Below are 27,294 nucleotides of genomic sequence, written 5' to 3' on the forward strand. Positions count from 1 at the left end.
TGGTAACCCGATGTTTACCCTGGTTACCAGTGTAAAACATCGCTGGTATCGTTGCTTTTGCTTTCAAACACAACGATACACAGCGATCGGACGACCAAATAAAGTTCTGGACTTTATTCAGCGACCAGCGACATCACAGCAGGATCCTGATCGCTGCTGCGTGTCAAACTAAACGATATCGCTAGCGAGGACGCTGCAACGTCACGGATCGCTAGCGATATCGTTACAAAGTCGTTTCGTGTGAAGGTACCTTAAGTCTCCTCATATTGGTGAGCCAGACCTGACATGTCACTCTTCACAAGGAGATACCTTACCCCTTATGCACAATAGATAAAAGAATGTGACCGCGTGAACGAGCTCTTACATTTATTTGCATAACTACTGTCAATAAAATTTCAATGAAAGACACATATCTTAATGTTAAAACCAAAATCTCTTTCATAGACTATGAACGGTTTCTTTAATTTGGCTCATAGGCGACTTTTTTTTCTTTCTTTTTTTTAAAACCCCTCAGAATTTTCCACATTGAATCAGATGCATCTTTGCCTTGTAAGAGGTATACTTGGGGAGCGGTTCATAGATAATTGCTAAATAATGCTATATAATGGTAGCTCTGTGTAATATTTTACTGTGGAGCGTGTGGTATTGTGCTTTAGAAATACAAAAAAAAAATAAAACCGCTTTTTCGGATTGCTGAAGAATTATGTACAGGGATCCTTTTAATGAATGTTTAGATTGAATGACTACTTTATATTGTTGGAGTCCTATACATCTGCAGTTTAGTTGGTTCAGTATATTTTAGCATTGTTTATTCACAAAAGTATATTGAAATCTATATTTTCACACCTTTGGACCATGCTGCCCCCTGCTGGTGTTTGGTTTAATGCACCCACTTTTAGCTGCGATAGCGAGCAGAGGATTTCATCAGACACCACCGACCAGAACAGGACATTTTATTGAATTAGATTTATAAGAGGAACCATCAGAGAGAAGCTTTAACGTCTCGTGACACACAGAGCCCGGCAGGAGTCCTTGTGAGAGTGTCCATGTTCATGTATTCTTTGTACTCTGACAAATGTTACATCTCGGCACGTGTAACACGAAATTACATGACTTTGATATATACAGTGTCCACACACGCACACGCACATATATATGTAGAACAGGCTGGGGGATGGCATAATCCACTATTCTACTCGATGATGGATTTTTGTGCATATTTCTGTTTTTGGTTGAAATTCTTGATCCAGGTTTAAAGACGAGGCCTTATCACCAACCGACATATTGCGAATAACATGGAAAACGCTGGACATAGTGTGCTTGTAGGTATATATACAACTCGTCATACTGCGCTATTTATTATAGTGTGCCCAGCACTCGCAGGTCTTCCATTTGTGTCTGCTCACTGGCCATCCACCATATTGTACCTTGCTTTTAGGAATATGATGCCGGATTAATAGATCTTTTTCTAGATTGTTATTATGACTCTCAGAGTTGTATTCATACATAGGACTATAAAGGGCACAAAGAATAACCACAGAACTCTGTGCTGTACGGGGGACTATAGAGGACGTAGTAGTGACACGGCTGTGGACACCAATAAGAAACATGGGATTCCTCCTTAAATTACAGTGACAGTTACTGACCCATAAATATAGATTTAGCCCTTTCGCATATGCAGCAAGGGGCAATGCATGGAGATTGTATACGTTGTAAAGCTATTGTACAGAAATAGTTGCAGATGTCTTTGCAGAACAGTAATTGACAATTAGACCTATAGGGACATGGATGACTCTAGTACTCTGTAGTAAAGTCATGAACACAGACCACAGTGAAGCACTGATAAAGGCCTTTACAAGGATCATTGATGTTCACAGCCTCACTACATTAGATGCAGGGTCAAGGCATTTGATCGATTAGGAACAGAGCCCATCTTCTCTCTTACACAGTGTTGGTGCATGGGGACACATGCAATGGCTCATTGTAGGAGAGCTCTGATCTGTTTAGATGTGGTGTCGTCATGGAGGTGACGGGTTGTATATCTAAAAAATAAACAGAAGAGTTGTCATGAAACATGGCCTTTTTATGGTCTCTAGCCAAGATACTACTGTAAAGCCCCCACCGCACTTTAGATAGCTGTTGGGTCATTTAGCTGAAAGCCCAACTCCTCATTGCATTGTCTTGCAAAGAGGACACTCCTTTGTCCTTCATGACAGACATTTTTAGTGGCAGCTTATCTCTTAGAGAATCAAAGGATCAGCTATCTGAAATTTGGCATGCCAGATACTTGTGTCCCCCAAGATCATCTGGAAGCCTCCACCAAATCCATCAATATTGTTGGGATTGGCCGACATTAGTCTAATTGAAAAGGTCCTGTCACCAGATGAAAAGTGGCCATTTTTTGTTTTTATTTAATTCCCGCTGCTCCCCAGTAGTCTGATTTTTTTTTTCCAATCCAACATACAGTTCCATATATATGGATCTTTTCATGTAGTGATAATTTTTGTGTTCTTTATAAGGGGTGTTTCTTACAGAGTAATAATGCAGAGCATCCTAAATACATGTCCCCAAAGAATACCCTTTTGTAAAGACCGTAAAAATGTGCACTAAATAAAAATTCCTCTATCTCTGGAACCATACGGTGGATTTAAAAAACAAAACAAAATATGGATTACTCAGGGTAGCAGAGAGAATACAATTAGGCAAAAACTGGACAATATTGATCTGGTGCCGAGACACAGTGCATACCTGAGAGCATTGAGTAGACCTTCTGTGCTTGTTGATGGCTGGTCTTTTAGCACCTTGATACAGCCTTTCATCTATAAACAAGATAAATGGATATGTAGATAGATATAAGATTTATATTACCAGCTTAAATAAATTGTATGAGAATATTCACATAGTTGCATCTGAGCTCACTATTCCATAGCTTTTTCTTTTTCTTATTGCTTTTACAACAATGTTGGACACCAATAGAGTGAAGAAAGCTAACCTTTGCCAAAAGAAACTCAAAATGGACCCAAGATATGACTTTGACAACGAACCTTAAAAACTATTTTCTATAGTATGTTAAAACACATAGACAGTCAATCAGCTTTACTCAGGGCCGGACTGGCCATCGGGCAGTTCTGGAAAATGCCAGAAGGGCCGGTGGCAGTCATGGGCTGCTCGCCAGCGCCGCCTCCCCCGCCAGCGACGCCGCATTCAACTGCACCGGTGTCTATGACGCTGGTACAGTTGAATGCAATGATGGAGGAGAGAGCGTCTACTGACGCTCCCTCTCCCATCATTCCCCGCTCTGCCTCGTGCTGACACTGCGGGTGCGCGATGACGTCATATCATCGCGCACCTGCTGTGTGTCAGGCGGGCAGGCTGCAGCTGCTGAGACCGGAGCCGGGAGCAGCGCGGGCAAGAGGAAAGGTGAGGAGTGTTTTTTTTTTTAAATATGTCAGTGAGTGATAACTGGATTGTGGGGCTATTGGGGGCTGGCTGCATTACATTCTATGGGGGCTGTGCTGCATTACATTCTATGGGGGTTGTGCTGCATTACATTCTATGGGGGCTGTGCTGCATTACATTCTATGGGGGCTGTGCTGCATTACATTCTATGGGGGCTGTGCTGTTACATTCTAGGGGGGTTGTGCTGCGTTACATTCTAGGGGGTTGGGCTGCATTACATTCTATGGGGGCTGGCTGCGTTACATTCTATGGGGGCTGGCTGCGTTACATTCTATGGGGGCTGTGCTGCGTTACATTCTAGGGGGGTTGTGCTGCGTTACATTCTAGGGGGGTTGGCTGCATTACATTCTATGGGGGCTGGCTGCGTTACATTCTATGGGGGCTGGCTGCGTTACATTCTATGGGGGCTGGCTGCGTTACAGTCTATGGGGGGCTGTCTGCATTACGTTCTATGGGGGCTGTCTGCATTACGTTCTATGGGGGCTGTCTGCATTACATTCTATGGAGGAGGGCTGTATTACATTCTATGGGGTGCTGTATTATATTCTATGGAGGGGCTACATTATATTCTATGGGGGGCTGCATTATTCTCTATGAGGGGGCTACCATATATTATATATGCAGGGGCTGAATTATACTATATGAGGGAGCTGCATTATATTATCTGGGGGTTACATTATACTCAGGGGGCTACAATATATTCTGTGGGGTGGCTGCATTATACTCTGGGGTGGCATCATTATACTATATGTGGTGTGAGGCTGTGGCCTCTGATACAGCTAGGGGGCGCTGTTTGTTCTCCCCAGAATGTGCATGCAGACGGATGAAGTCCATAGGTGTGCATGAGAGTCATGGATTTCCGGTCCGGGTTTTCCAGGTGGCTGAAGGCCACAGGTTTGTGTGTGTTTAAAAGCCCTCCAGTAAGGGGTATGGGTGTGTCAGGCCGTGCAGGCCGTGCCAGGCATCTGGCCAGGTCAGGCCAGGTGTGTGAGGTGCACGTCAGTGTCAGACTGGTGTGTGCTGGTCTGCAGAGTGCATGGAGGCCAGCAGAGCCAGCACCCAGGGCAGCTGAATAGCCTGGCACCCGCAGCGTACACAGAGATGCAAGTCGTCCATGGTACTGGTCTCGGATGTGGACAGTCCTGTGCCCGGAGGTTGACAGTCCTGTGCCCGGAGGTGGTTGTCCTGTGCCCGTAGGAGTCGGATGTGGACAGACCTGTGCCCGGAGGTGGATGTTCTGTGCCCGGAGGTGGATGTCCTGTGCACGAAAGAGGACTAGCATGTGCAACGATTGCAAACAGGTGGATATAGGGCCCGGCTGCTATCCGGAGGATATCCTGAACTGTGTACGACTGTGTGAGTAAAGAGTGAGTACAGAGACTCTGTCTTATTTGTACCCGGCTGCACTCCAGAGGATAAAGAGTGCAGTGCGCTGAGTGAGTACAGAGACTGTGATACAGCGATGCACGACACCCACGAGAACTAGTCAGAGAAGGGCTGGCGTGAGTAGTGTCTGCAACATATGAGGCTGTGTGTGTATGGAGTCATATAGCCATGCATTATTAATGGACTGTATGAAGAAGCCGTTTACTATATTGATTGTGTGAAGTAACACAATAAAAGGGACTTTTGTGTTTGAATTTGTGGGTCACTGCTTCTTCACTGCGTACGAAGCTACTACAGCTTTACAGTGGGCTGCATTATACTGTATCGAGGACTATGGGGAATACATTATACCTATATGAAGAACTATGGGGTGCATTATACTATGGGAAGTGAATTGTACTACATGGATGACAATGGCGGGGCATTATACTATATGGAGCACTATGAAGAATGTATTATACTATTTGCAGGACTGAGGAATATATTATACTATATGGAGGACTATGGGGAGTGTATTATACTATATGGAGGACTGAGGAGTGTATTATACTATATGGAGGACTGTGGAGTGTATTATACTATATGGAGGACTGAGGAGTGTATTATACTATATGGAGGACTGAGGAGTGTATTATACTATATGGAGGACTGAGGTGCAAATTATAATATATGGAGGACTATGGGGTGTATTATACTAAACAAGCAAAATGCTGCCTAAATGCTGCCTAAATCCTTGTTCTCAGCAGCACATCGCCAGTGTAAACTGTAGATGTGCTGCTGATAACATGATACTGTATTGGGACAGATTGATCTAATTGTGATTGTTCTGTTCCCTTCATTCTTTCTCAGTTGGTGTAAAGAGGCCGGGAAACAAGCGAACGACTTCAGTATTGTCGATCACACTCGTTTAGCGGCCTGAGATCAGTGCATGTAAATACAGCAGAAATGCTTCGCAGGGAGACCAGGCAAGGATGATGACAGTTGTAGTTAGCCCCCAGCGCCTGGAAATAGCGCTAACTCTACTGCTTTTCCAGCCGCCAGAGCATTTAATTCTGGTATGTGTAATGATTTTTAGGGTTGATGTCAGCTGCGTAATGTCAGCTGCTATCAATCCCTGGTGTAAGTAATGGAGAGGTGTCTATCAGACACCCCCACTACTAGCCCAGACCTGGCGAGACCCAACGACTCTGGAGAGTGGTGACTGTAGTAACAATACCGCTCTTCACAGTCGCCGAGCTCAAAGCAAGACCCGGAATATCTGAAGAGCGGTGACGTTACTGATGTCACCGCTCTTCAGAGTCACCGGGTCTCATGCTGCGCAGCGGAACCAAAAGTGGCTGTAGGCAAAGTTTATGGAGCATCAGAATGAGGTTCCATAGCCTTTGGTCATCTCATCCCTTCATTATCTACGAGATCCAGTTATGTAGGTAAAGTAGCTGCTTTTCTTGGTACTGCAACTAAAATCAATAAATAGGACTGAGCTGTAATGCTGGATACAGCTGTGATTATAGGTTATATAGTCGTGTTACACTCCCCTCACTTCTTGTAACCTAAGTGTACAAAGATATTATACAGTCACCATGTGACAAGTGGGCCTGTGTGACTTCAAATGCCAGGGCTGAATTTTAGTCCCAGTCCGGCCCTGGCTTTACTTTACCAAAAAAACAAAAAAAATAAAACTTTTACTTCAATTGACACGTGTTTTTAGCAGTGAAGATCATATTTGCATTTACGCTTTTTTTTCTAGTTTCTGGAACTTTTCGCCTGTTTTAATTTCCTAAAGCCTATTTTCTATGTATTCACCTAGTTTTTTTTTATTAAGTTCACCAGTGAGAGTGAGTTTTGGGGTTTCCTGATGTTTTTGGATGATTCATCACTTGCGACTTCTCAAAAAGTCTCAAAAAAGGGACACAAATGTACTGCTGTTACCCACTGGAGTGATATTAGGTATGCCAGATATTTTTTTTTTAACAAAACGTGCAATTTTTGCTCTAAAATGTAATAAAACAGTTGAAAGCCAAAAATAAAGAAAATTTTTTTTTTTATTTTGAGTAAAAATTCATGAACTAGAAAGAAGTTAGTGTAAAAAATGTCAATGACACAAGAAAAAGGACAAAAAAAGGAAAATGGACTTCAAATAACGCACAAATAATGAATCGTGCCCCATGAGTTCAGCTGTAGTAAAGCGTAAAATTGAACAACGCTTAAAGTGTTAAAATAGCCTTATATTGATAAGATCTGATCTTGAAACCCATGACTGACAGAACAGAAACCAACAGGAGGCGACTCCTTTCCGGTCATGTGAGGACGGTCAGTAAGCACTACATGCAGCATCCTCAGATGGTTCTCATGTAGCGGGATAGTTATTTCCATAGTGCCACTGCTGGGATGATGAATTAGTGGTAAGATATACCAGCATCAATCACACATCTGACATCACTCACATGCTCCAGTAATTCCATTTATAAGATCCCTCACCCATATATACTTTATCACTGATTTCTGTGACGCCTGATACAATATAAAACACTATTTCTTATTATAAGTAATAAATATATCATTTAATTATTATTCTAGAGCTGTCAGCATCTCAGTCACATACTGTACATATTTATAATTAGTAGAGACACCTAGAGATGGATACAATTTCTTTGTACATATGTTTATCGTCATATGCACCATTTATGAAATATTAATAACATTTATATGGTTTTTTTTTTAGCTGGAAATACTTATCAATTTGTGACCAGCCTTCTAATATGTTCCCTGTATAAATATCTTTATAATTTCTTCGTAGCATTAGAGCATGGGCGGACATGTAGCCTGTGCAACCTGTGGAGAAGAAGGGGGCACCTTTCTAACAATATTTTTAAAAATAAAAGATTTTTGCACCTGGGCTCCACCAGTGCATTAGGTAACTTATGACCCCAGGAAGTTAAAGTGTTAGTACCAGAGGGATAACATCCACAAGGACGCACAGCGATTTTGAGAATGGGGCTCTGAAGAATCCCCATATGGTATGAAGCGGAGGTCGAGCATGTGCACCTCTGATCTATTCATTCTCAATGAGACTGCTGGATATCATTGAGCTGTCTCCGTTAGGCCTCCTTCACTCGTCCGTGTAAAACCGGTAAAGAAAAAACAGTATTGGTGTCATCTGTATGTCATTCTTGTGCCATCAGTGTGTCATCAGTATGTCGCCTGTGTGTTGTCAATGTTGTCATCAGAGTGTCATCAGCTTGTCATCAGCGTGTCATCAGTTTGTCATCAGTGTGTCGTCAGTTTGTCATCAGTGTGTCGTCAGTTTGTCATCAGTGTGATATCAGTTTGTCATCAGCGTGTCGTCAGTGTGTCATCAGTGTGACATCAGTTTGTCATCAGTGTGTCGCTAGTTTGTCATCAGCGTGTCGTTCAGTGTGTCATCAGTGTGACATCAGTTTGTCATCAGTGTGTCGCTAGTTTGTCATCAGCGTGTCGTCAGTATGTCATCAGTGTGACATCAGTTTGTCATCAGTGTGTCGCTAGTTTGTCATCAGCGTGTCGTTCAGTGTGTCATCAGTGTGATATCAGTTTGTCATCAGCGTGTCATCAGTGTGACGTCAGTTTGTCTTCAGTTTGTCTCTAGTTTGTCATCAGCGTGTCGTCAGTTTGTCATCAGTGTGATATCAGTTTGTCATCAGCGTGTCATCAGTATGTCGTCAGTGTGTCATCAGCGTGACGTCAGTTTGTCATCAGTGTGATATCAGTGTGTCGCTAGTTTGTCATCAGTGTGCTGTCTGTATGTCATCAGTATTTTTCTGGTATAACATGAGAAAAAGAAATTACAAAGTTTCTCCTATACTTTGCAATGTTAAACACGTACAGCACATGGATGGCGCACGGATGCCATCCGTGTGCTGTACGTGGTTTTCACGTACCCAAAGACTTGTATTAGCCCTTATCATCGGCGTTGCCGGTAGAAAATTTACATATCTCCGTGTAGTTTATAGAGACACATGGTCCGTGTAAAAACACGGATATGTGCCCAGCAGCATAGCTTATAATGGGTCCGTGAAAAAAACAGATACCACATGTACTGGAAACACGGACATGTGAAGGGGGCCTTAGGGTGGGGTCCTGTACACAATTCTTACACAGGGGCCCTTTTTCTCCCAATGTCCACCCCTGCAATATCATTTATATGCATGGCCGCCCATGTGCTTTTATCTAAGATGATTAGTTTAATTAGTAATGCCCAAGGAAAATGTAAAAGAAGCCTCAATCCAGTAACGAAGGTGCGAACAAATTCCCATCATTGGAAACATATGCATAGAGCTAACTTTAATTGTCGTGCCACAGCTTATACAGTGGTAAACTCTTATCGGCGCTACACTTTCATGATAAATTTGCCGCTAAACTACAGGGTTGCTAATAAGGGTAAAAGATAATGTAGCGTATAATTTATGTGACTTCAGAAATGTATGCATTGAACAGGACAATGCTGCCCAATGTCATGCTGACCATAACTGCATGCACCTGGCACAGAGGCTGTACAGCGGCACGTGGGGTGTCGGGTACTACGGGACAATGCATGGTCTTTTGGTGGCGTATCAACACCGCTATTTTCCTTTGGAAGCCATAGAGATGGAGAAACGCTTTATACAAACCGTTTCTGATGGCGTATGCCACTAGAATGGCTTTATACACCTCTGTATAAAGAAATCAGGGGGCATAAAGAGATACAGTCCATGGGAGACCTATTACAGCTCAGTAAAACATGGAGCTAACACGGCAGTATGCATGAGTACGAACTGTGCATGATGGGTGCTACTGATCTTTACATTTTTAAGGAAGTGAAGGTAATAATAATTTAACAATCCTACAACCCTTGTAAAGCCTCTCATACACAAAAGATGTCTGTCTGCCAAACGCTGGTTCGGGCAATTGGCAGCAGCTATAATGGCCGTTCCTCCCATACATAGGAGCACTCCCGTTTTCTCTCTCAGATATCCTATGCCGGACATCTATGGAGGGAAAACAAAAGAATCGGCTGTCCAAAATCGTACATGCTGGATCCTTAACTCTCCTGACATAATCTGCCTGGGACCCCATTACACGGCCTATATCGGCATGTGCGGTTGACTGTATGGGGGTTTACATCAGGGTTGCTGACCATCCAGAACTTTATGATTATGGTTTTACAATGAGTCTGTATATTGGCTGTCTGTCATTTTTGGATTAGTTGTCAAGAGAAAAAAAATACAATAAATTTAGTAATCCTGAGTGAACTGCAAAATGTCATATACTTACATCAATTTTGGAGGTTTTTGCAAATGCTCCAACAGGATGCACATGATCATACAGAATGATAACGCCGACCATCACTCTCATACAGAACAGAAGTGTCTCAGTGCTGGTAAATCTGCTGCGGTACCCTCTGCGGTGAAGGAAAAAAAATAAAATGAATGGCGTCTTACACAATAATCCCATTGTGTGGTCTGGCAGCTGAAACCATGCTGAAGGGAAAAGATTATATGTGTGGGATCCCTAGCTTTTAAAAGGACGTACCTAAAAGGGGGACTGCTTTGTGATTTTCATGGGGAATGTGAAAGCTGTATTGTTAATAGGACAGGCCTTCTAATGTCAATTCACATCTGCTTTATATTGCCTAATAAATTATATGTACACAATGAGGGGAGAAGCTTCCTATAAAAAAATATTAATTTCACAATTTTTAAGATTTTTGCTTGCTGTCAGTGGATGAAAAATTTGTTCTTTTCATGCAAAGGCTGTAAATCTTTTCAGAGCTAGAATTATATGTGAGCTGCAATAAGTCCATCAGTTCCATTTTTATAATATGTCATTATAGACTGTACAAGTCTAGGTTGTTTAGCTGAAAAAAGATTGCTTTGATTGGATAAAATTGGAACAAACTCACAGTATTAGGGCTCACTCACACGATTGTATAGGATGAGTGCTATCTGATGTTTTATCAGATAGCACTCAGACCGATGTTATCCTATGGGGCAGTGCAGATCTACATTTTTTTTTCTTATGCCGATTAGATAACATTCGCAGCATGCTGCGATTGGCTCTTTCACCCATTCAAGTCTATGGGTGCGTGTAAAACATCAGACTACACTCGGATGTCATCTGAGAGAATTGGATCACAGTAAACTGACACTTGGCTCAAACTCTGATCATAGTTTGAGCCAAGTGTCTTTACCGTAATCGATAAGATTCTCTCCGAAGAGAGAATCATCACTTGTTTCAGCGAGCCCAGATGTGTACGGACAGTGGTGCACTTGCCACCCTCAAAGGCATACAGTGGGGGAAATAAGTACGGTATTTGATCCCTTGCTGATTTTGTAAGTTTGCCAACTGACAAAGACATGAACAGTCTATGATTTTAAGGGTAGGTTAATTTTAATATTGAGAAACAGAATATCAAAAATAAAATCCAGAAAATCCCATTGTATAAATTATATAAATGTATTTGCATTTTGCAGTGAGAAATAAGTATTTAATCCCTCTGGCAAGCAAGACTGAATACTTGGTGGCAAAACCCTTGTTGGCAAGCACAGCAGTCAGACGTTTTTTGTATTTGATGATGAGGTTTGCACACATGTCAGGAGTCAGGAGGAATTTTGGTTCACTCCCCTTTGCAGATCATCTCTAAATCATTAAGATTTTGAGGCTGTCGCTTGGCAACTCAGAGCTTCAACTTCCTCCATAAGTTTTCTATGGAATTAAGGTCTGGAGACTGGCTAGGCCACTCCATGACCTTAATGTGCTTCTTTCTGAGCTACTCCTTTGTTGCCTTGAGTGTATGCTTTGGGTTATTGTCTTGCTGGAAGTCCCAACCACGACCCATTTTTAATGTCCTGGCGGAGGGAAGGAAGTTGTCACTCAGGATTTTACGGTACATGGCTCCATCCATTCTCCCATTCATGCGGTAAAGTAGTCATGTGCCCTTATCAGAGAAACATCCCCAAAACATAATGTTTCCACCTTCATGCTTGACAGTGAGGATGATGTTCTTTGGGTCATAGGCAGCATTTCTCTTCCTCCAAAGACGGTGAGTTGAGTTAATGCCAAAGACCTAAATTTTTGCCTCATCTGACCACAGCAACTTCTCCCAATCACACACAGAGCCATCCAGGTGTTCAAGCTCGAACTGGCCCATAGGGTAACAGGGGAAACCCCCGGTGGGCCCCTGCACAGATCTGGGGTTTTGACTATATATCACAATAAAGACTGGATATTAAGCAGATGGTGAGTGCTCGCTCTTCCTTAAGACTTTTGCAATACATGTTTGGATTTTTTCTCAGTGTGAGCACCCGATATCTGCATGGGCATCAACGCAATACAGGAGGACACTGAGTGGGTGTGTGCAGGTGATATAACCAGCTGATGGTGCGGCTTTCTGTTTCTCTTTTTCTTTTTGATTTGGTTATTCACTTGATTCACTCTATACAGAAAAAAGCAGTATTATTATTATTATACATTTTTATAGCGCCATTTATTCCATGACGCTTTACATGTGAAAAGTATATCATCATTCCTTAAGCAAACTACCCAGTTTATTATTATATAGAGATATAGGTCAATTTATGAATGAGAGTAGCGTAATATTTGTGTGCAGGTGAAAAGTGAGCCCCCTCAAAGTCAATGTCGCTGGTGGGCCCTTGGCATCCCAGTACGACACTGCAGGTGTTCATTGGCAAACTTCAGACAGGCCTGCACATGTGCCTTCTTGAGCAGGAGAACCTTGCGGGCACTGTAGGATTTTAAACCTTTACAGCGTAATGTGTTACCAATGGTTTTCTTGGTGACTGTGGTCCTAACTGCCTTGAGATCATTAACAAGTTCCCCCCCTGTAGTTTTAGGCTGATCTCTCACCTTCCTCATGCTCAAGGATACCCCACGAGGTGAGATTTTGCATGGATGCCCCAGATCGATGTCGATTGACATTTTGTCATTTTGAGGATACGCTAGGAGAGAGTAGAGCTGGTTGTATGGTGATTCAGTAGGTTGAGGAACACTGCAGGTTGCGGCTTGTCGGAAGAGGTGAGTCTTCAGGTTCTTTTTGAAGTTTCCGTAGTAGGCGAGAGTCTGATGTGTTGGGGTACAGAGTTCCAGAGTATGGGGGAAACACGGGAGAAGTCTTGGATGCGGTTGTGGGAAGAAGAGAAAAGAGGGGAGTAGATAAGGAGATCTTGTGAGGATCGAAGGTTGCGTGAAGGTAAGTACCGAGAGACCATGTCATAGATGTATGGAGGAGACAGGTTGTGGACGGCTTTGTATGTAATAATAAGGGTTTTGAACTGAAGTCTCTGGACTCCAGTGAAGGGCTTGGCATAGGGGAGAGGCTGGGAAATAGCAGGGAGACAGGTAGATTAGTCTGGCAGCAGAGTGCAGGATGGATTGGAGTGCCAGAGTGCTAGAAGGGAGGCCAGAGAGTAGGAGGTTGCAGCAGTCAAGGCGGGAGATGATAAGGGCATGCACTAGTGTTTTTGTGGTTTCGTGTAAAGGAATACGCGGATCCGGGAAATAATTTTGAGTATGAGACAGCAGGAGGAAGCTAGTGCTTGGATATGTGGCTTGAAAGAGAGGGCAGAGTTGAGGATCACCCCGAGGTACCGAGCGTGTGGGACTGGGGAAAGTGAACAGCCATTGACATTGAAGGATAGGTCTGGTGGAGGGGTAGAGTGAGATGGGGAAAGATGACGAATTCTGTTTTGTCCATGTTAAGTTTTAGGAAGCGAGCAGAAAAGAAGGCTGAGATAGCAGACAGACAGTGTGGGATTTTGGTGAGTAAGGAGTTGAGGTCAGGTCCGGATAGGTAGACCTGCGTGTCATCGGCGTAGAGATGATACTGCAAACTGTGGGATTCTATGAGCTGTCTGAGGCCGAAGGTGTAGATGGAGTAGAGTAGGGGTCCTAGAACTGAGCCTTGAGGAACACCGACAGACAAGGGGTGAGTTGAGGAGGTGGTGTGGAAGAGGGACACACTGAATGTACAGTCTGTTAGATATGATGAGATCCAGGACAGGGCTAAGTCTGTGATGCCAAGAGATGCTAGAATCTGTAGCAGGATGGAATGGTCCACAGTGTCAAAGGCAGAAGACAGGTCCAGGAGAAGGAGGACAGAGTAGTGTCGCTTGCTCTTGGCGGTTAGTAGGTCATTGGTGACTTTAGTTAGGGCAGTTTCAGTTGAGTGAAGGGGTCGGAAGCCAGATTGTAACAGGTCAAAGAGGGAGCAGGAGGAGAGGTGGGAGGACAGTTCAAGATGGATATGCTGTTCCAGTAGTTTTGAGGCATAAGGGAGAAGAGATATCGGGCGATAGCTAGATGCAGAGGATGGGTCGAGGGAGGGCTTTTTGAGGATGGGAGTGATTGAGGCATGCTTGAAGGATGAGGGGAGGACGCCAGTTGTGAGTAGGAGGTTGAAGAGGTGTGTTAGGGTTGGGATGAAGACTGTGGCAACGTTTGGGATAAGGTGGGACGGGAGCGGGTCGAGCGTGCAAGTGGTGAGATGTGATCTTGACAGGAGGGTGGAGAGCTGATCTTCTGTCATGGTGGAGAAGCTGGTTTTGGAGGAACAGGGTTGAGCAGCTAAGAGTGGCATTGGGCGCTGCGGCCAAAGCTTTCTCTGATCGTATCGACCTTCTGTTTAAAGAAAGAGGCAAAGTCTTCAGCAGAAATCAGAGGAGAGGGAGAAGATGTTTGCGGACGGAGTAGAGAATTGAAAGTGTTGAAAAGCTGTTTAAGGTTGTGAGACAGGGAGGATATGAGAGATGAGAAATACGTTTATTTTACGGCAGTGAGCGTGGACTTGAAGCTGGCGAGGGACTGCTTGTATGCAATGAAGTGGTCGGCAGAGCGGGATCGCTTCCAACTCCGCTCAGCAACCCTGGAAGCCCGTCTCAGTTCTTTGGTCAGGCTGGTCAGCTAGGGCTGCCTGTTGATTGTACGAGTTTGGCTATGCATTAGGGGGGCAGCCGAATCGAGTGTTGCTATTATTGTGGTGTTATAAAAGTGGCAGCAGCATCTGTATCATGAAGGGAAGCTATGTCTGTAAGAGGAGAAGGGACTCAGAGAGTGATTGTAAATTGAGGTGTTTGAGATATCTTCGAGGGTGAGTGAGTTTATGGAGTGGGGGCTGTGCACTAGGAGAGGAGAGGGAACAGAATGTCAGTAGGTTGTGGTCAGACAGGGGGAGGGGAGAGTTAGTGAGATTAGTAAGGGAACTGAAGCGGGTAAAGATAAGGTCCAGTTTGTGACCGTATTTGTGAGTGGCCGCAGAGGACCATTGAGTGAGGCTGAAGGAGGCATTGAGTGATAAAAGTTTGGAGGCAGATGAGGTGGAAGTGAAGCGATGGCCGGGGGACCACCAAGGTGCAGGAAGACTACTGTACACAAGATGAGGTGCAAACAACAAAGGATAGATTTATTGGGAAACAGGAAATGGAAAGGACAAGGAAGGTGCAAACAGGGGTTTACAATAACAAAAGATAATGCACATGAGTCAATTTGTCTGTAAATAGCACAGTGCTTAAGCAATTGCAAACTCAGAATCTATCTCACAAGCAACTTTACACAATAAAACATATATCGTTGCTACTCTGCATATAATCTCCCTGGCCTTTACTACGCAGGCCGCACGGCTACCGTGCTCTAACTACTGAAGCCTGTACTAGGCCCTAACTGGTGCACCAGACAGGAACAGACTCACGGTGATGTTGGGGACACAGGTCCAGTCCCAGGGGGCCCCCGAAGTCCTAAACGGTGGTGCACACAGATTCCTGTTGGCTCTGTAAAGCGTGGTCTTTCCTTTGCTCCTGGAAACCGTAAGTCCCCTTTTCAGTATCTTCGTGGCTACACCAACCAGCGCAGAACAGCCACCCTTCGCTGTAACCGGGAAAGTCTATTTAACAATCGCAGTTCGTCTCAAGCTGTGTAGTCTTTCTTGCAGCCAACGATTCTTCCTTGCAGGCAGAACAGCTCACAGTTCTCTCAGTCTCCCTCTCAAAACACTTCTTCTTCCTCTCGCTGCTCAGCTCCACCCACTCTCCACAGCACCGACCAGTTCATAGCAAAACCAGAGTAGGGGAGAACAGTAGAACATACCATCACAACAGACAAGGGGATGCAGCCTCTTAAAGTGACAGCGTGTTTCTTATTATCCATACCAGCACCACCCTCTTACATGCCTCCCTTCTTAATGATGGTCGTCCTCGGCCATCACAGCTTCAGGGTAAAAGTGTAATGGAGGAGGCAACAAAGGTAGATAAACAGACAGAGCACACTGTTCTACATATCGGACTGGTGGAACCCCTGCATTAGACCTCTGGGATCTCCGAAGCTCTTGGCTGTCAGGCAAGGCTTGACTATCTTCCAGAGTAACACTTGTTGCAGGGGACATTGTGCGCTCTTGTCTGGTCTCATCCTCACATGGCGGTACTGGTACATCCATGAGATTACCGCCTCGGGGCGGCTGAGGACCCCCTACTGTGTCAGGGACGGTCCACCACTCATCATCGATTTGGACATCAGGCATGACAGATTCAGGAAGTGGAGTGGCACCTCCAGGCAACAATGGCACAGAACAGACCTCAGACCGGCAAGGCCGCAGCATATTTCTGTGAAGTACTCTAGGGGTGGATGACCCATCTTCAATCTGTACCTTGTAGACAGGGCCGTTAGCATACACTCGCTCGATAACCTTGTACGGCTGTACTTCCCATCTCTCACTTAGTTTTCCCTTAGGGCGTCTCTCTCTGACCAATACCCGGTCTCCAGGTTGAAGCGGTAACTCTTGAGTCGGTTTGCGGGCCGTATGTTCTTTTCCTTGCAGTTGCTGACCCGCCAACTGCCGTATCATTTGCAAATGTTGCCGATGCTCTTTCACCCATGAGGTGACATTTCGCTCCATCAGCTCCTCTGGCTGTTCCAGATTCAGCTCAATGATCTCTCGTCCAGCTCTTCCAAACAACAGTAGATAGGGGGTATAACCCGTGGTGGAGTGGACCCGATTGTTGTAGGTCCAGACCAATTCCGGCAGATAGTCTGGCCAACACACCTTCTTATCCTCCTCCAATGTTCTCAGCATCTGAAGCAAGGTTCTGTTAAAGCGTTCGCAAGCTCCATTGCCTTGAGGATGATAAGGGGTGGTCCGGGACCGCTCGATGCCATACATGCAATACAATTCTTCCATCACCTTGCCTTGGAAACACGCGCCTTGGTCGGAGTGGATGCGCTTTGGGCACCCATACACCCGAATGAAGTCTTGGCAGATGGCTCGCGCCGCCGATTCCGCAGTCTGGTCTCTAGTCGGAGTAACTACTGCGAACTTAGAAAAATGATCGGTCATCACCAAACAATATTGCAACCCCCGGGCCGAGTGTCCCACGAGGAGATAGTCGATCATCAAGACTTCTAATGGCTCCTTAGTTTGTATGGTCTGGATGGGTGCCCTCTGTTCAGTACTCTTAATGAGGTCACATACTCGACACTGCCGGCAAACCTCTTCCACCACAAGCTCCAACCGAGGACAATAGACATGCCGCTGCAACCATTGGTAGGTCTTTGTGGAGCCAAAGTGCGCTCCGAATTCATGGGCTTCTTTAGCTATTTCTTGAGCCATTCTTCCTGGGATGACCACTTGCCACCTTACTTCCATATCTTTTGGCTGTTGCTTCTTACGATATAGTACTGACTCTCGCACTTCCAGTCTATCCCACTGGTGCAACACACTCCTCGTTTCAGAGTCCAGATTATCTCTCTCTTGTTTGACAGGCTTCCGCTTTTGCGTTACCCACCATTTCATCTGTCTCAGCCCTTCGTCTTCATCCTGAATGCGCCCCCATTCTTCATTGGTTCTTCCCAGGGACCGAGGTAATGCGCAGGCCTCCCTTCTTGACTGGGCCACAACCATCAGGGGCTTGAACTTATTAAAGTCTGGGGTTTCCTCCTCTTCGAGTTGTTCGTCAAGATTCCCCACTGGAGTCTCCACAGGCACTCTAGACAGCCCATCCGCATTTGCGTTTTCGGTAGCAGAGCGATAGCGGATAGTAAAGTCGAACTTGGCCAGGCGAGCCATCCACCGTTGTTCTAAGGCCCCCAGTTTAGCATTCTCAAGGTGGGCCAGGGGATTATTGTCTGTTCGAACTTGAATTTTTGTACCTGTCAGGAAGCCTGCAAACTTTTCTGTCATGGCCCACACCAGAGCCAGGAGCTCTAACCGGAAGGAGCTGTAATTGTGAGGGTTTATTTCGCTGTCTCGCAGGGACCTGCTAGCATACCCAATGACTCTCTCATGTCCATCCTGTATCTGAGAAAGTACTGCACCGAGTTCATGTAGGCTACCATCGGTGTTCAACAGTATCGGTTGATCGAAGTCTGCGTAGGCCAAAATCGGGACCGAAGTAAGGTCATTCTTTATAGCCTGGAAGGCCTCGTGTTGTTCCTGTGCCCAGGGGATGCGCTGGGTCTTCGGCACTCCAGCGGTCCCCCTCAGCAACTCATTGAGAGGACCGGCCACCTTCGCGAAGTCTTTAACAAACCGACGGTAGTACCCCGCGAGTCCCAGGAAGGCCTGGAGTTCTCTCACTGTTTGAGGGACTGGCCACTTCTGGATAGCAGCCACTTTTTCTGGTGAGGGTAGAACTCCATCTTGTGACACAATGTGACCTAGGTACTCGATCTCCCTCTTGAAGAGGTGGCATTTCTTTGGCTTCAACTTCAGGTTATGAGCACGCAATCTTCCGAGTACCTGTCCAAGCCGGGCAAGGTGGTGTTCGAAAGAGAATGAAAACACAATGATGTCATCCAGGTAGATCAGGGTAGCCTCGAAATTTAAATCTCCCAAACACTTTTCCATCAGCCATTGAAAGGTGCCTGGAGCATTGGAGAGCCCGAAGGGCATCCGGTTAAACTCGAACAGTCCCATAGGGAGGATGAAAGCAGTCTTCTCTCTGTCTTTCTCTGCCACGGCTACTTGCCAATATCCGCTTGCTAGGTCCAGGGTGGAGAAGTACTTGGCTTTCCCCAACGCTGTCAAGGATTCTTCGATGCGGGGCAACGGATACGAGTCTCGAACAGTGCAGGCATTGAGTTTTCTGTAATCTACACAGAACCGGATGGTCCCGTCCTTTTTCTTGACGAGCACCACCGGGGCTGCCCAAGGGCTCTGACTACTCTGCACCACTCCGGAATCCAGCATCTGCCTCAGTAATGTTTTCACCTCTTGGTACATTTTGGGCGGGATCTGCCGGTATCGTTCTCGAATTGGACGAGCTTCCCCAGTCGGGATCTCATGCGTGATGGCTTCAGTACAGCCGAAATCTTCGGCATGACGGGCGAATGCGGCCTGATTCTTCCACAGCATAGTTTCTATCGCTTGCACACGCTCAGGGCCCATAGCCTTCACATCCACTTCCATTTGCTCAAGGATGACCCGTCCACTCCACTCCGGGGATGGTGTCTCTTCGTCTTCCGCAGCAACTGCTAGGGTCCACCCCACACCTTCTTTCGGTGATAAAGACAACTCCTTCTGACTCACCACTTCACCCTTATGCAGGTACACCAGGGCCAGATCTGTCCCTCGTGGCAAGGCGACCTCCCTGGGGCTCACATTCAAAGGTCTTATGGGGACATGTCCGCGCTGGACCACAGCTATCGTACGAGCTATCATGACTTCTTGATCCACTCCTCCGCCTACCACAGGCTGAACAACCACTTCCAACCCATCAAGGTTGCGGTGAGTCCCCACTGGAAGGTACACTATAGTTTCTTGCTCGGGAGGTAGGATTACAGGTTCTTTCCCAGGAGCCCGGATGACCCCTACCGTCTGATAAGATGGCACACTCTTCTGCGTCCCACAGACGCGGATCAGTCGTTGAAGGGCTTCTTGAGTAGGCTTATGTGGGGTAGCCTTCTTCCAATATCCAGGTCCCCGTTTGGTAAACATAATCTGATCGAGTTCACGTAGGATATTCATTCCCAGTACTACAGGCACATCTTTCTTGACAGGCTCAGGGACTAGTAGGATCCCTTTTCTTCCAACTGCTTGTCCACAAATTCGAATATTCATCCACACGACCCCTGTGACCGGAATCGGTTGTTGGTTGGCAGCAAACAAGCGAATCAATGTCTCTTTTTCTGGCTTGGCCAGGTTCTGGAAATGCTGCTTGAAGTACGCTTCTGACATCGTTGTCACTTGGGACCCGGTATCTACCAGGCAATCCACCAGAACTCCTTCAAATTCAGCACGTAGGATGGGGCTCCCAGCAATCAAGTGTTCGTTATGATATGGAGCGGCCTCTCTTCTCGCCTCCCCCGCAGAGTGCCGCACTACCGCGGGGGTTGGTAGTTTAACGGCGGCCTCCACTGGCCTTGGGTATAGTTCCAACAGTCTCTGGCAAGGTGCCCCCGTCCTCCACACTCCCAGCATTGAATGCCTCCCCCTCGCCGAGGAGTACTTCGAGCCTGTCCTTGTGCCGCCGATGCCTGACGGGAGGGTGCTTGTTCCCACTGATCCCTTGTCGATCGGGCCGAAGGATGATTGCATGAGTATGGTGGGTCAGTCTCTTGTAGTTCCCCCACTCTCCGCTCCATCTGGGTCAGTTTCTCTTGCACGTTAACAAGGGACCGCTGCAAGTCTTGCACTACCTGGACCAGCACTTCTTGATGGTTTGAGTCCCCTCTGGAATTGGTGCCCTGGACACGCATCACTCCAGACGCATAACTTTCTTCGTTACTTCGGGCCACTGTTTCCGCCAGGACTTGACGAAACGTAAGGCTAGGTTCAGATTGCGTTAGGGCAATCCGTTTAGCGCTAAGCGCTAGCGGATTGCGCTAACGCAATGTCTTTTAAGGGGTCGCGTTAAACGTCCCCGCTAGCGCAGATCCCCGATCTGCGAGAGCGGGGAACGGACCTCGGGAGCGCCGCGGACGCTGCAAGCAGCGTCCGAGGCGCGCTACAAAAGACCGGCACATCGCTAGCGCGTGCCGAAAATGACACGCGCTAGCAATGCGCTTAAACAGTGCGGGCAATAGGAGCGCTAAGGGACGCGGTGCACGGCGTTAATTTCGCCATGCAACGCTGTCCGTTAGCGCTCACCCATTAACGCAATGGGAACCTAGCCTAAGGGCTGGATCTGCCCGGACCCGTTCTGACAGTGCTTGCCTCAAGGATGTGCTGTGTAGTCCCAAAATGAATTGCTCCCGGAGTATCCGGTCTTTAGAGCCCATGCTGCCAAATCCATCTGCCTCCTTTCTCTGCACCTCTTCGAACACTTCTTGCAGTGCTGTTGCATACTGAGAAATTCCTTCCTTTTCCCGCTGCAGCCTAGAGAAAAATTTAGCGCGAAGATGCCCCGCGCTAGCAGTCTCGCCGTAGATCTCTTCCAGGAACTTCACTAGCTCCTTCAGGGTACTGCGGGTGAGTTCTGGTTGTAGGCAGACATTTCTGCGGGCTTCCCCATCTAGGGCAGTTAAAGCAATGTCCACTTCGAGGTCTGAGCTTATGTTATAAATCTTCAGGGTGCATTGCAGCCGGGACACCCAGTCGGACAGTGGCATATTCTTGCCGTCAAACTTTGGGAGCACACTAAATATGGTGCCCATAGGGAGTGTCCTTGCAGGGGTTCCACCAATGCCCACAGCATCCCCATTAATGTTAACATTCCCGCCATTGCTGTCTGCTGCCTCCATCTTGATGACAGTACCCTGCTCGCAGCGCCACTTGAAGCGATGGCCGGGGGACCACCAAGGTGCAGGAAGACTACTGTACACAAGATGAGGTGCAAACAACAAGGATAGATTTATTGGGAAACAGGAAATGGAAAGGACAAGGAAGGTGCAAACAGGGGTTTACAATAACAAAAGATAATGCACATGAGTCAATTTGTCTGTAAATAGCACAGTGCTTAAGCAATTGCAAACTCAGAATCTATCTCACAAGCAACTTTACACAATAAAACATATATCGTTGCTACTCTGCATATAATCTCCCTGGCCTTTACTACGCAGGCCGCACGGCTACCGTGCTCTAACTACTGAAGCCTGTACTAGGCCCTAACTGGTGCACCAGACAGGAACAGACTCACGGTGATGTTGGGGACACAGGTCCAGTCCCAGGGGGCCCCCGAAGTCCTAAACGGTGGTGCACACGGATTCCTGTCGGCTCTGTAAAGCGTGGTCTTTCCTTTGCTCCTGGAAACCGTAAGTCCCCTTTTCAGTATCTTCGTGGCTACATCAACCAGCGCAGAACAGCCACCCTTCGCTGTAAACGGGAAAGTCTATTTAACAATCGCAGTTCGTCTCAAGCTGTGTAGTCTTTCTTGCAGCCAACGATTCTTCCTTGCAGGAAGAACAGCTCACAGTTCTCTCAGTCTCCCTCTCAAAACACTTCTTCTTCCTCTCGCTGCTCAGCTCCACCCACTCTCCACAGCACCGACCAGTTCATAGCAAAACCAGAGTAGGGGAGAACAGTAGAACATACCATCACATCAGACAAGGGGATGCAGTCTCTTAAAGTGACAGCGTGTTTCTTATTATCCATACCAGCACCACCCTCTTACAGAAGTGTCAATCGGGATTTTGTAGTCACCCATGATGATAGTGGGGATGTCAGCAGAGAGGAAGTGAAGTAGCCAGTTGGTGAAGTGGTCAAGAAAGGTGGAGATGGCTAGTTCTGGGGGGTAGTAGATGATAGCCAGTTGGAGGGGGAATAGATGCAGACGGAGTGCACCTCAAATGAGGAAAGAGTAGCAGAGGGTGGTAGCACCGCGGGATTGGGGTAAAGGAGCAGGTATCAGACAGGAGCAAGCCAACTCCTCCACCATGTTTGTGCAGCGCCCCCACACCGCCGCAGGGCCGAGGGGTACCCGGAGCCGGGCCTCTGGGTCTCAGTCCTGGGGTTGTCACGGTGGCTAGACCCGGTCCGTGGCCCTGTCTGTCAGTGGGGGACGTCCGATGCAATAAGTGGTGTTGTAACGGTGCAGTTGTGGGGTGCAGGTCGCGGTAAATAACGAGGACACCAGGTTGCAGTCTCTTTACCTCTTTACTGGAGATCTCTGAGTCCTCAGTCCAGAATACGGTTCACCAGGCTGCGCAAGTCCGGCCGGTCCAATGGCACCTCCAGAGTTCACTTCACAGGTGGAAATCGGTGCCTTCCTTCTTAGCGCTATGTGTTGTAGTCCTTCCCTGCTGTGCTTACGGAAAGTACCCCACAACCGTTGTGTCTGTTTCTTAAGTTCCCTCACAACTCGATTAAATGATGTTCTTCTAATCTTCCGTCCCTTCCTGATGTTACAGTTAGAACGGCACCCGTTTGTCGGATAGGCCTGGAGTTCTTCCGGGACCCTAGAGACGCCCCTCTCCCGCAATTGCCTCCCAAGACTTCATAGGTGATATGTGTTAGACAGCCCGCCTTAAACTGACTGTCCTGCCGCTGTTTAGAGTATTGCTTGAAGCTGAATGTTATAATACTCCCTCGGCGTTCCGGCCACCGGTAGTGCGCCTCAGTAGGGTGTTGCTCCGGTCTTACAGCACGACCCCTACTGGAATTCTCCTATTGCTTGATCTCGTTTCTCACTCAGCACAATCTATCTCGCTTCTAGTCCTTTCTTGGGTCCCGCCGCTTCCCGGAGCTGGCGCGGACCCGTTACGTTCTTTTCAATGCCAAGCCTCTGTCAGGATCCCACCCCTGACAGAGACCCTACTGTCTCTTCCTCCACAACACCCTCTGCCACTAGGTGTTGCTTCGTCCAATCCAGTCAGCTTTCTGATCTAACTTCCTGCCTGACCCCCAGTTTACCCACTATGGTGGGGAGTGGCTTAATGAATAGAACCCTTAGCTCCCCCCCGGAGGCCCGGCTGTGAAATGTATTGGTGTCTGTGATACCTGATCAGATGAACTCCTTCAGTGCCATCGGACGCACCATGGCTCCCCATAGTGGCGGAGCCACAGTACTGCAACGACCAGGACTCTGGGGCGCTGCACTCCCACCTGGTTAAACACAGTACTCCGGGACTGGGAAGAAAACAACAATACAAGTTAGCAAAAAGACATACAATTTTGTTGAGTGCAATGACAATAAGTATACTTGAACAGGCTTCCCTTTATGGGAGGTAAGGACACTTGAACGTTACAAACATGGCAAAAAATATCATAGCAACATGCTATAATTTACTTCTGTTACCCAACCGGGCATTCTACTTAAGTGCAAAATTGTTGAACAATAATTTAACATTGCCTTTAAGGACTCACACTCTAAATCCACTAAAGACCTTTCTATAATCACATTATAAGGCACTTTAACTTTTTCATTCTCCTACTTTGGATCTGCAGGACCGCCTGTCCTATCGGCACCAGACCTACTGCCTCTCCTTTCTGTTACAGGACCGCCCCGTTCAGCCAGGGCCTACTGCCCTTTCAACTACTATACACAGTATAGAACATAACTTTTCTTTCAGTTTGAGAACACTGAGCCGGCTCTACTTGGCTCCTATAAGGACTCACCCACTAACCCTTACGGGTTCACTTTCTGTCCTTAGTAACACATTACTAACTTTCGATGGGGAACGCAGGGTTTACCTTCTATCCCCCCCCTTTTCTTATCAACATTATCAACTATCTTCTTTTCACAACATTAAACTTTCTCATTACTTCCTTTTACTTTTTCTTTCAGAGAACATTATCAGCATTCCTTTACAATTAACTAATGGCATACATATAACTTTTACATGTAAATATTATCAGCATTTTCTTCCATTGACATTATTGCTACCGGTCTTAAAGCAATATCACCATTTACGTGCAACAAATGAACATCCCCTTTAAGAGGGGACCAAATCTCCGTGAGGTAGCACATCTTCTCAAGCTACCAGTCCATACTCATCAAAGGTTCCAGTACGGTATCTTCGCAAAGAGTCCTTGTTTAAGTAAAACCAGTAGGGAGCGCCTTTAATAAGGTGCAAACTATATACAAAAGAGTTCAGATCATGCACTGTTCATGATTCAGCAGTTTTGTTTTTTTTTGTTTTTTTTTTAAAACTTGTGCAAAACTTTTGGTAACAAAAACAAACAATAGGGATCCCGGGTCAACAAAGGGATCCCTTTAAGAGTTTACCCTGAACGGGTTTAGCAGCAACATAAAAGCAATAAAACAGTAACTATTTACAGTAAAAGAAATGCAGTAAAATCTTACTGTGGTGGTCTCCTATCCGGTCTCACCAGGCCAACAGATCGCACTGGTGAGCCAGGACGCCGTTCCGGTCCCAGCAGTGATAAAATCCCTCGCCGGGAGGCCCTTCTCACTGGCAGACGCACACGTCCCTCCGGGGCACAGCGAGACCGGGCTTCTCGAGGTTCCGCGGGGCCGGGCTCTGCTGCTTTCCCCACGGGATCATCTTCCTCCGGTGTTCCGGCAGCAGCCTGGAAGGCAGTACATCGCTGCACGCCCCGCGCTACCCAGCCAGCCTCTCCCGTAGCCCTCCTCCATCTGGTGTAGGTCACCGCGTCACCGGGTTCTAGGTCGCGGGGGAATCTTCCGCTGCAGGGCTCCACCTCTTCCCGATCCACGTGGATTTGTAGCGGCTCCCCGATTTCCTGGATAACCCCGCGTCCATATTGGGGGTTAAAAGAAATCACGACCCCCCAGTGGGATGAGGGAACCTCCGCTGTGGGGGTCAGGTCCACCTGCACGGCCGGCCGAGGTCGGGTTCGCCATGCAGCCATCAAGCGCCGCAGGTGTTCGGCCTCAGGCGTGATCTTTAGGCCCGATGCCTGCGGCGCACCTTCAGCCGCGGCCAGGTTGGGAGAAGCAGGGGGCACTGGAACCAGGCAGATCTCTGTGGGCTGGCCCAGCCTAGCAATCACGCGGGCGTCGGCCTCCAGGCGGGTAGCAATCTGCCGGGCCTCTGCCGCGGCCATGCTTTCTTCCGACGGTGGCCGGGGAGGTCGGCCCACCGTTGGCCCGGCAAGGGTCAGCTCCCACGGTGACGGCGTACCCCGGGCTACATCGGGCTGCCCAACCTCTCTCCGCGCCCGATCTTTCTCATGCGGGGTTTCTGGCGCTGCCATCTTTGTCTCCGCTCCCGCATCTCCTTCCCGCGGTCTCTTTCGTGGGCGGCCCCGTCTCCATGGTCTCCACCCTCCAAACAGGATCAGGAGGCGGACCTCAGCTGTTGACGGACACGTCCTCAAGACACAGAAATATTTGGACTGGGCGGCCATTGTTGTTCGCGCTCTCCAGCTTGTCTACGCCCACCTCACTCCCCTCTTCTCTTCCTGCGCTCTCCTCAGCGCTGTAATGGCGGCGGATTTTTGGCGGCAAATGGCACAGCACACAGTCTTTGTAATAAAGCACAGTCAAAGCACGATAAATCACAATTCCAAGGCACACATGACCTGATTCTTCAGGCTTAAGTAGATCCTGTTCGTGACGCCAAGTTTGGAGCGCCCCCACACCGCCGCAGGGCCGAGGGGTACCCGGAGCCGGGCCTCTGGGTCTCAGTCCTGGGGTTGTCACGGTGGCTAGACCCGGTCCGTGGCCCTGTCTGTCAGTGGGGGACGTCCGATGCAATAAGTGGTGTTGTAACGGTGCAGTTGTGGGGTGCAGGTCGCGGTAAATAACGAGGACACCAGGTTGCAGTCTCTTTACCTCTTTACTGGAGATCTCTGAGTCCTCAGTCAAGAATACGGTTCACCAGGCTGCGCAAGTCCGGCCGGTCCAATGGCACCTCCAGAGTTCACTTCACAGGTGGAAATCGGTGCCTTCCTTCTTAGCGCTATGTGTTGTAGTCCTTCCCTGCTGTGCTTACGGAAAGTACCCCACAACCGTTGTGTCTGTTTCTTAAGTTCCCTCACAACTCGATTAAATGATGTTCTTCTAATCTTCCGTCCCTTCCTGATGTTACAGTTAGAACGGCACCCGTTTGTCGGATAGGCCTGGAGTTCTTCCGGGACCCTAGAGACGCCCCTCTCCCGCAATTGCCTCCCAAGACTTCATAGGTAATATGTGTTAGACAGCCCGCCTTAAACTGACTGTCCTGCCGCTGTTTAGAGTATTGCTTGAAGCTGAATGTTATAATACTCCCTCGGCGTTCCGGCCACCGGTAGTGCGCCTCAGTAGGGTGTTGCTCCGGTCTTACAGCACGACCCCTACTGGAATTCTCCTATTGCTTGATCTCGTTTCTCACTCAGCACAATCTATCTCGCTTCTAGTCCTTTCTTGGGTCCCGCCGCTTCCCGGAGCTGGCGCGGACCCGTTACGTTCTTTTCAATGCCAAGCCTCTGTCAGGATCCCACCCCTGACAGAGACCCTACTGTCTCTTCCTCCACAACACCCTCTGCCACTAGGTGTTGCTTCGTCCAATCCAGTCAGCTTTCTGATCTAACTTCCTGCCTGACCCCCAGTTTACCCACTATGGTGGGGAGTGGCCTAATGAATAGAACCC

At 47.4% G+C, this 27,294-nt stretch overlaps 1 protein-coding gene across 9 annotated transcripts in view; it reads right to left on the reverse strand.

The window, feature by feature from the left end:
- Positions 1-915: 915 nt before the first annotated feature.
- The window catches only part of LOC143816149 (CYFIP-related Rac1 interactor A-like), a 180,259-nt gene continuing 153,880 nt past the window's right edge, over positions 916-27,294 (reverse strand). For all 9 annotated transcript variants that reach the window (XM_077296184.1, XM_077296179.1, XM_077296181.1 and 6 more), the window contains 3 exons: positions 10,135-10,261; positions 2,749-2,819; positions 916-2,042 (listed from right to left, as the gene is read on the reverse strand). In XM_077296184.1, the coding sequence (XP_077152299.1) occupies positions 1,979-2,042; positions 2,749-2,819; positions 10,135-10,261 (262 nt within the window). In that variant the 3' untranslated portion in view covers positions 916-1,978. The remainder of the gene's footprint in view (positions 2,043-2,748; positions 2,820-10,134; positions 10,262-27,294) is intronic.

Source organism: Ranitomeya variabilis, chromosome 3 (genome assembly GCF_051348905.1).
Source record: "Ranitomeya variabilis isolate aRanVar5 chromosome 3, aRanVar5.hap1, whole genome shotgun sequence".
Classification (NCBI taxonomy): Eukaryota; Metazoa; Chordata; class Amphibia; order Anura; family Dendrobatidae; genus Ranitomeya; species Ranitomeya variabilis.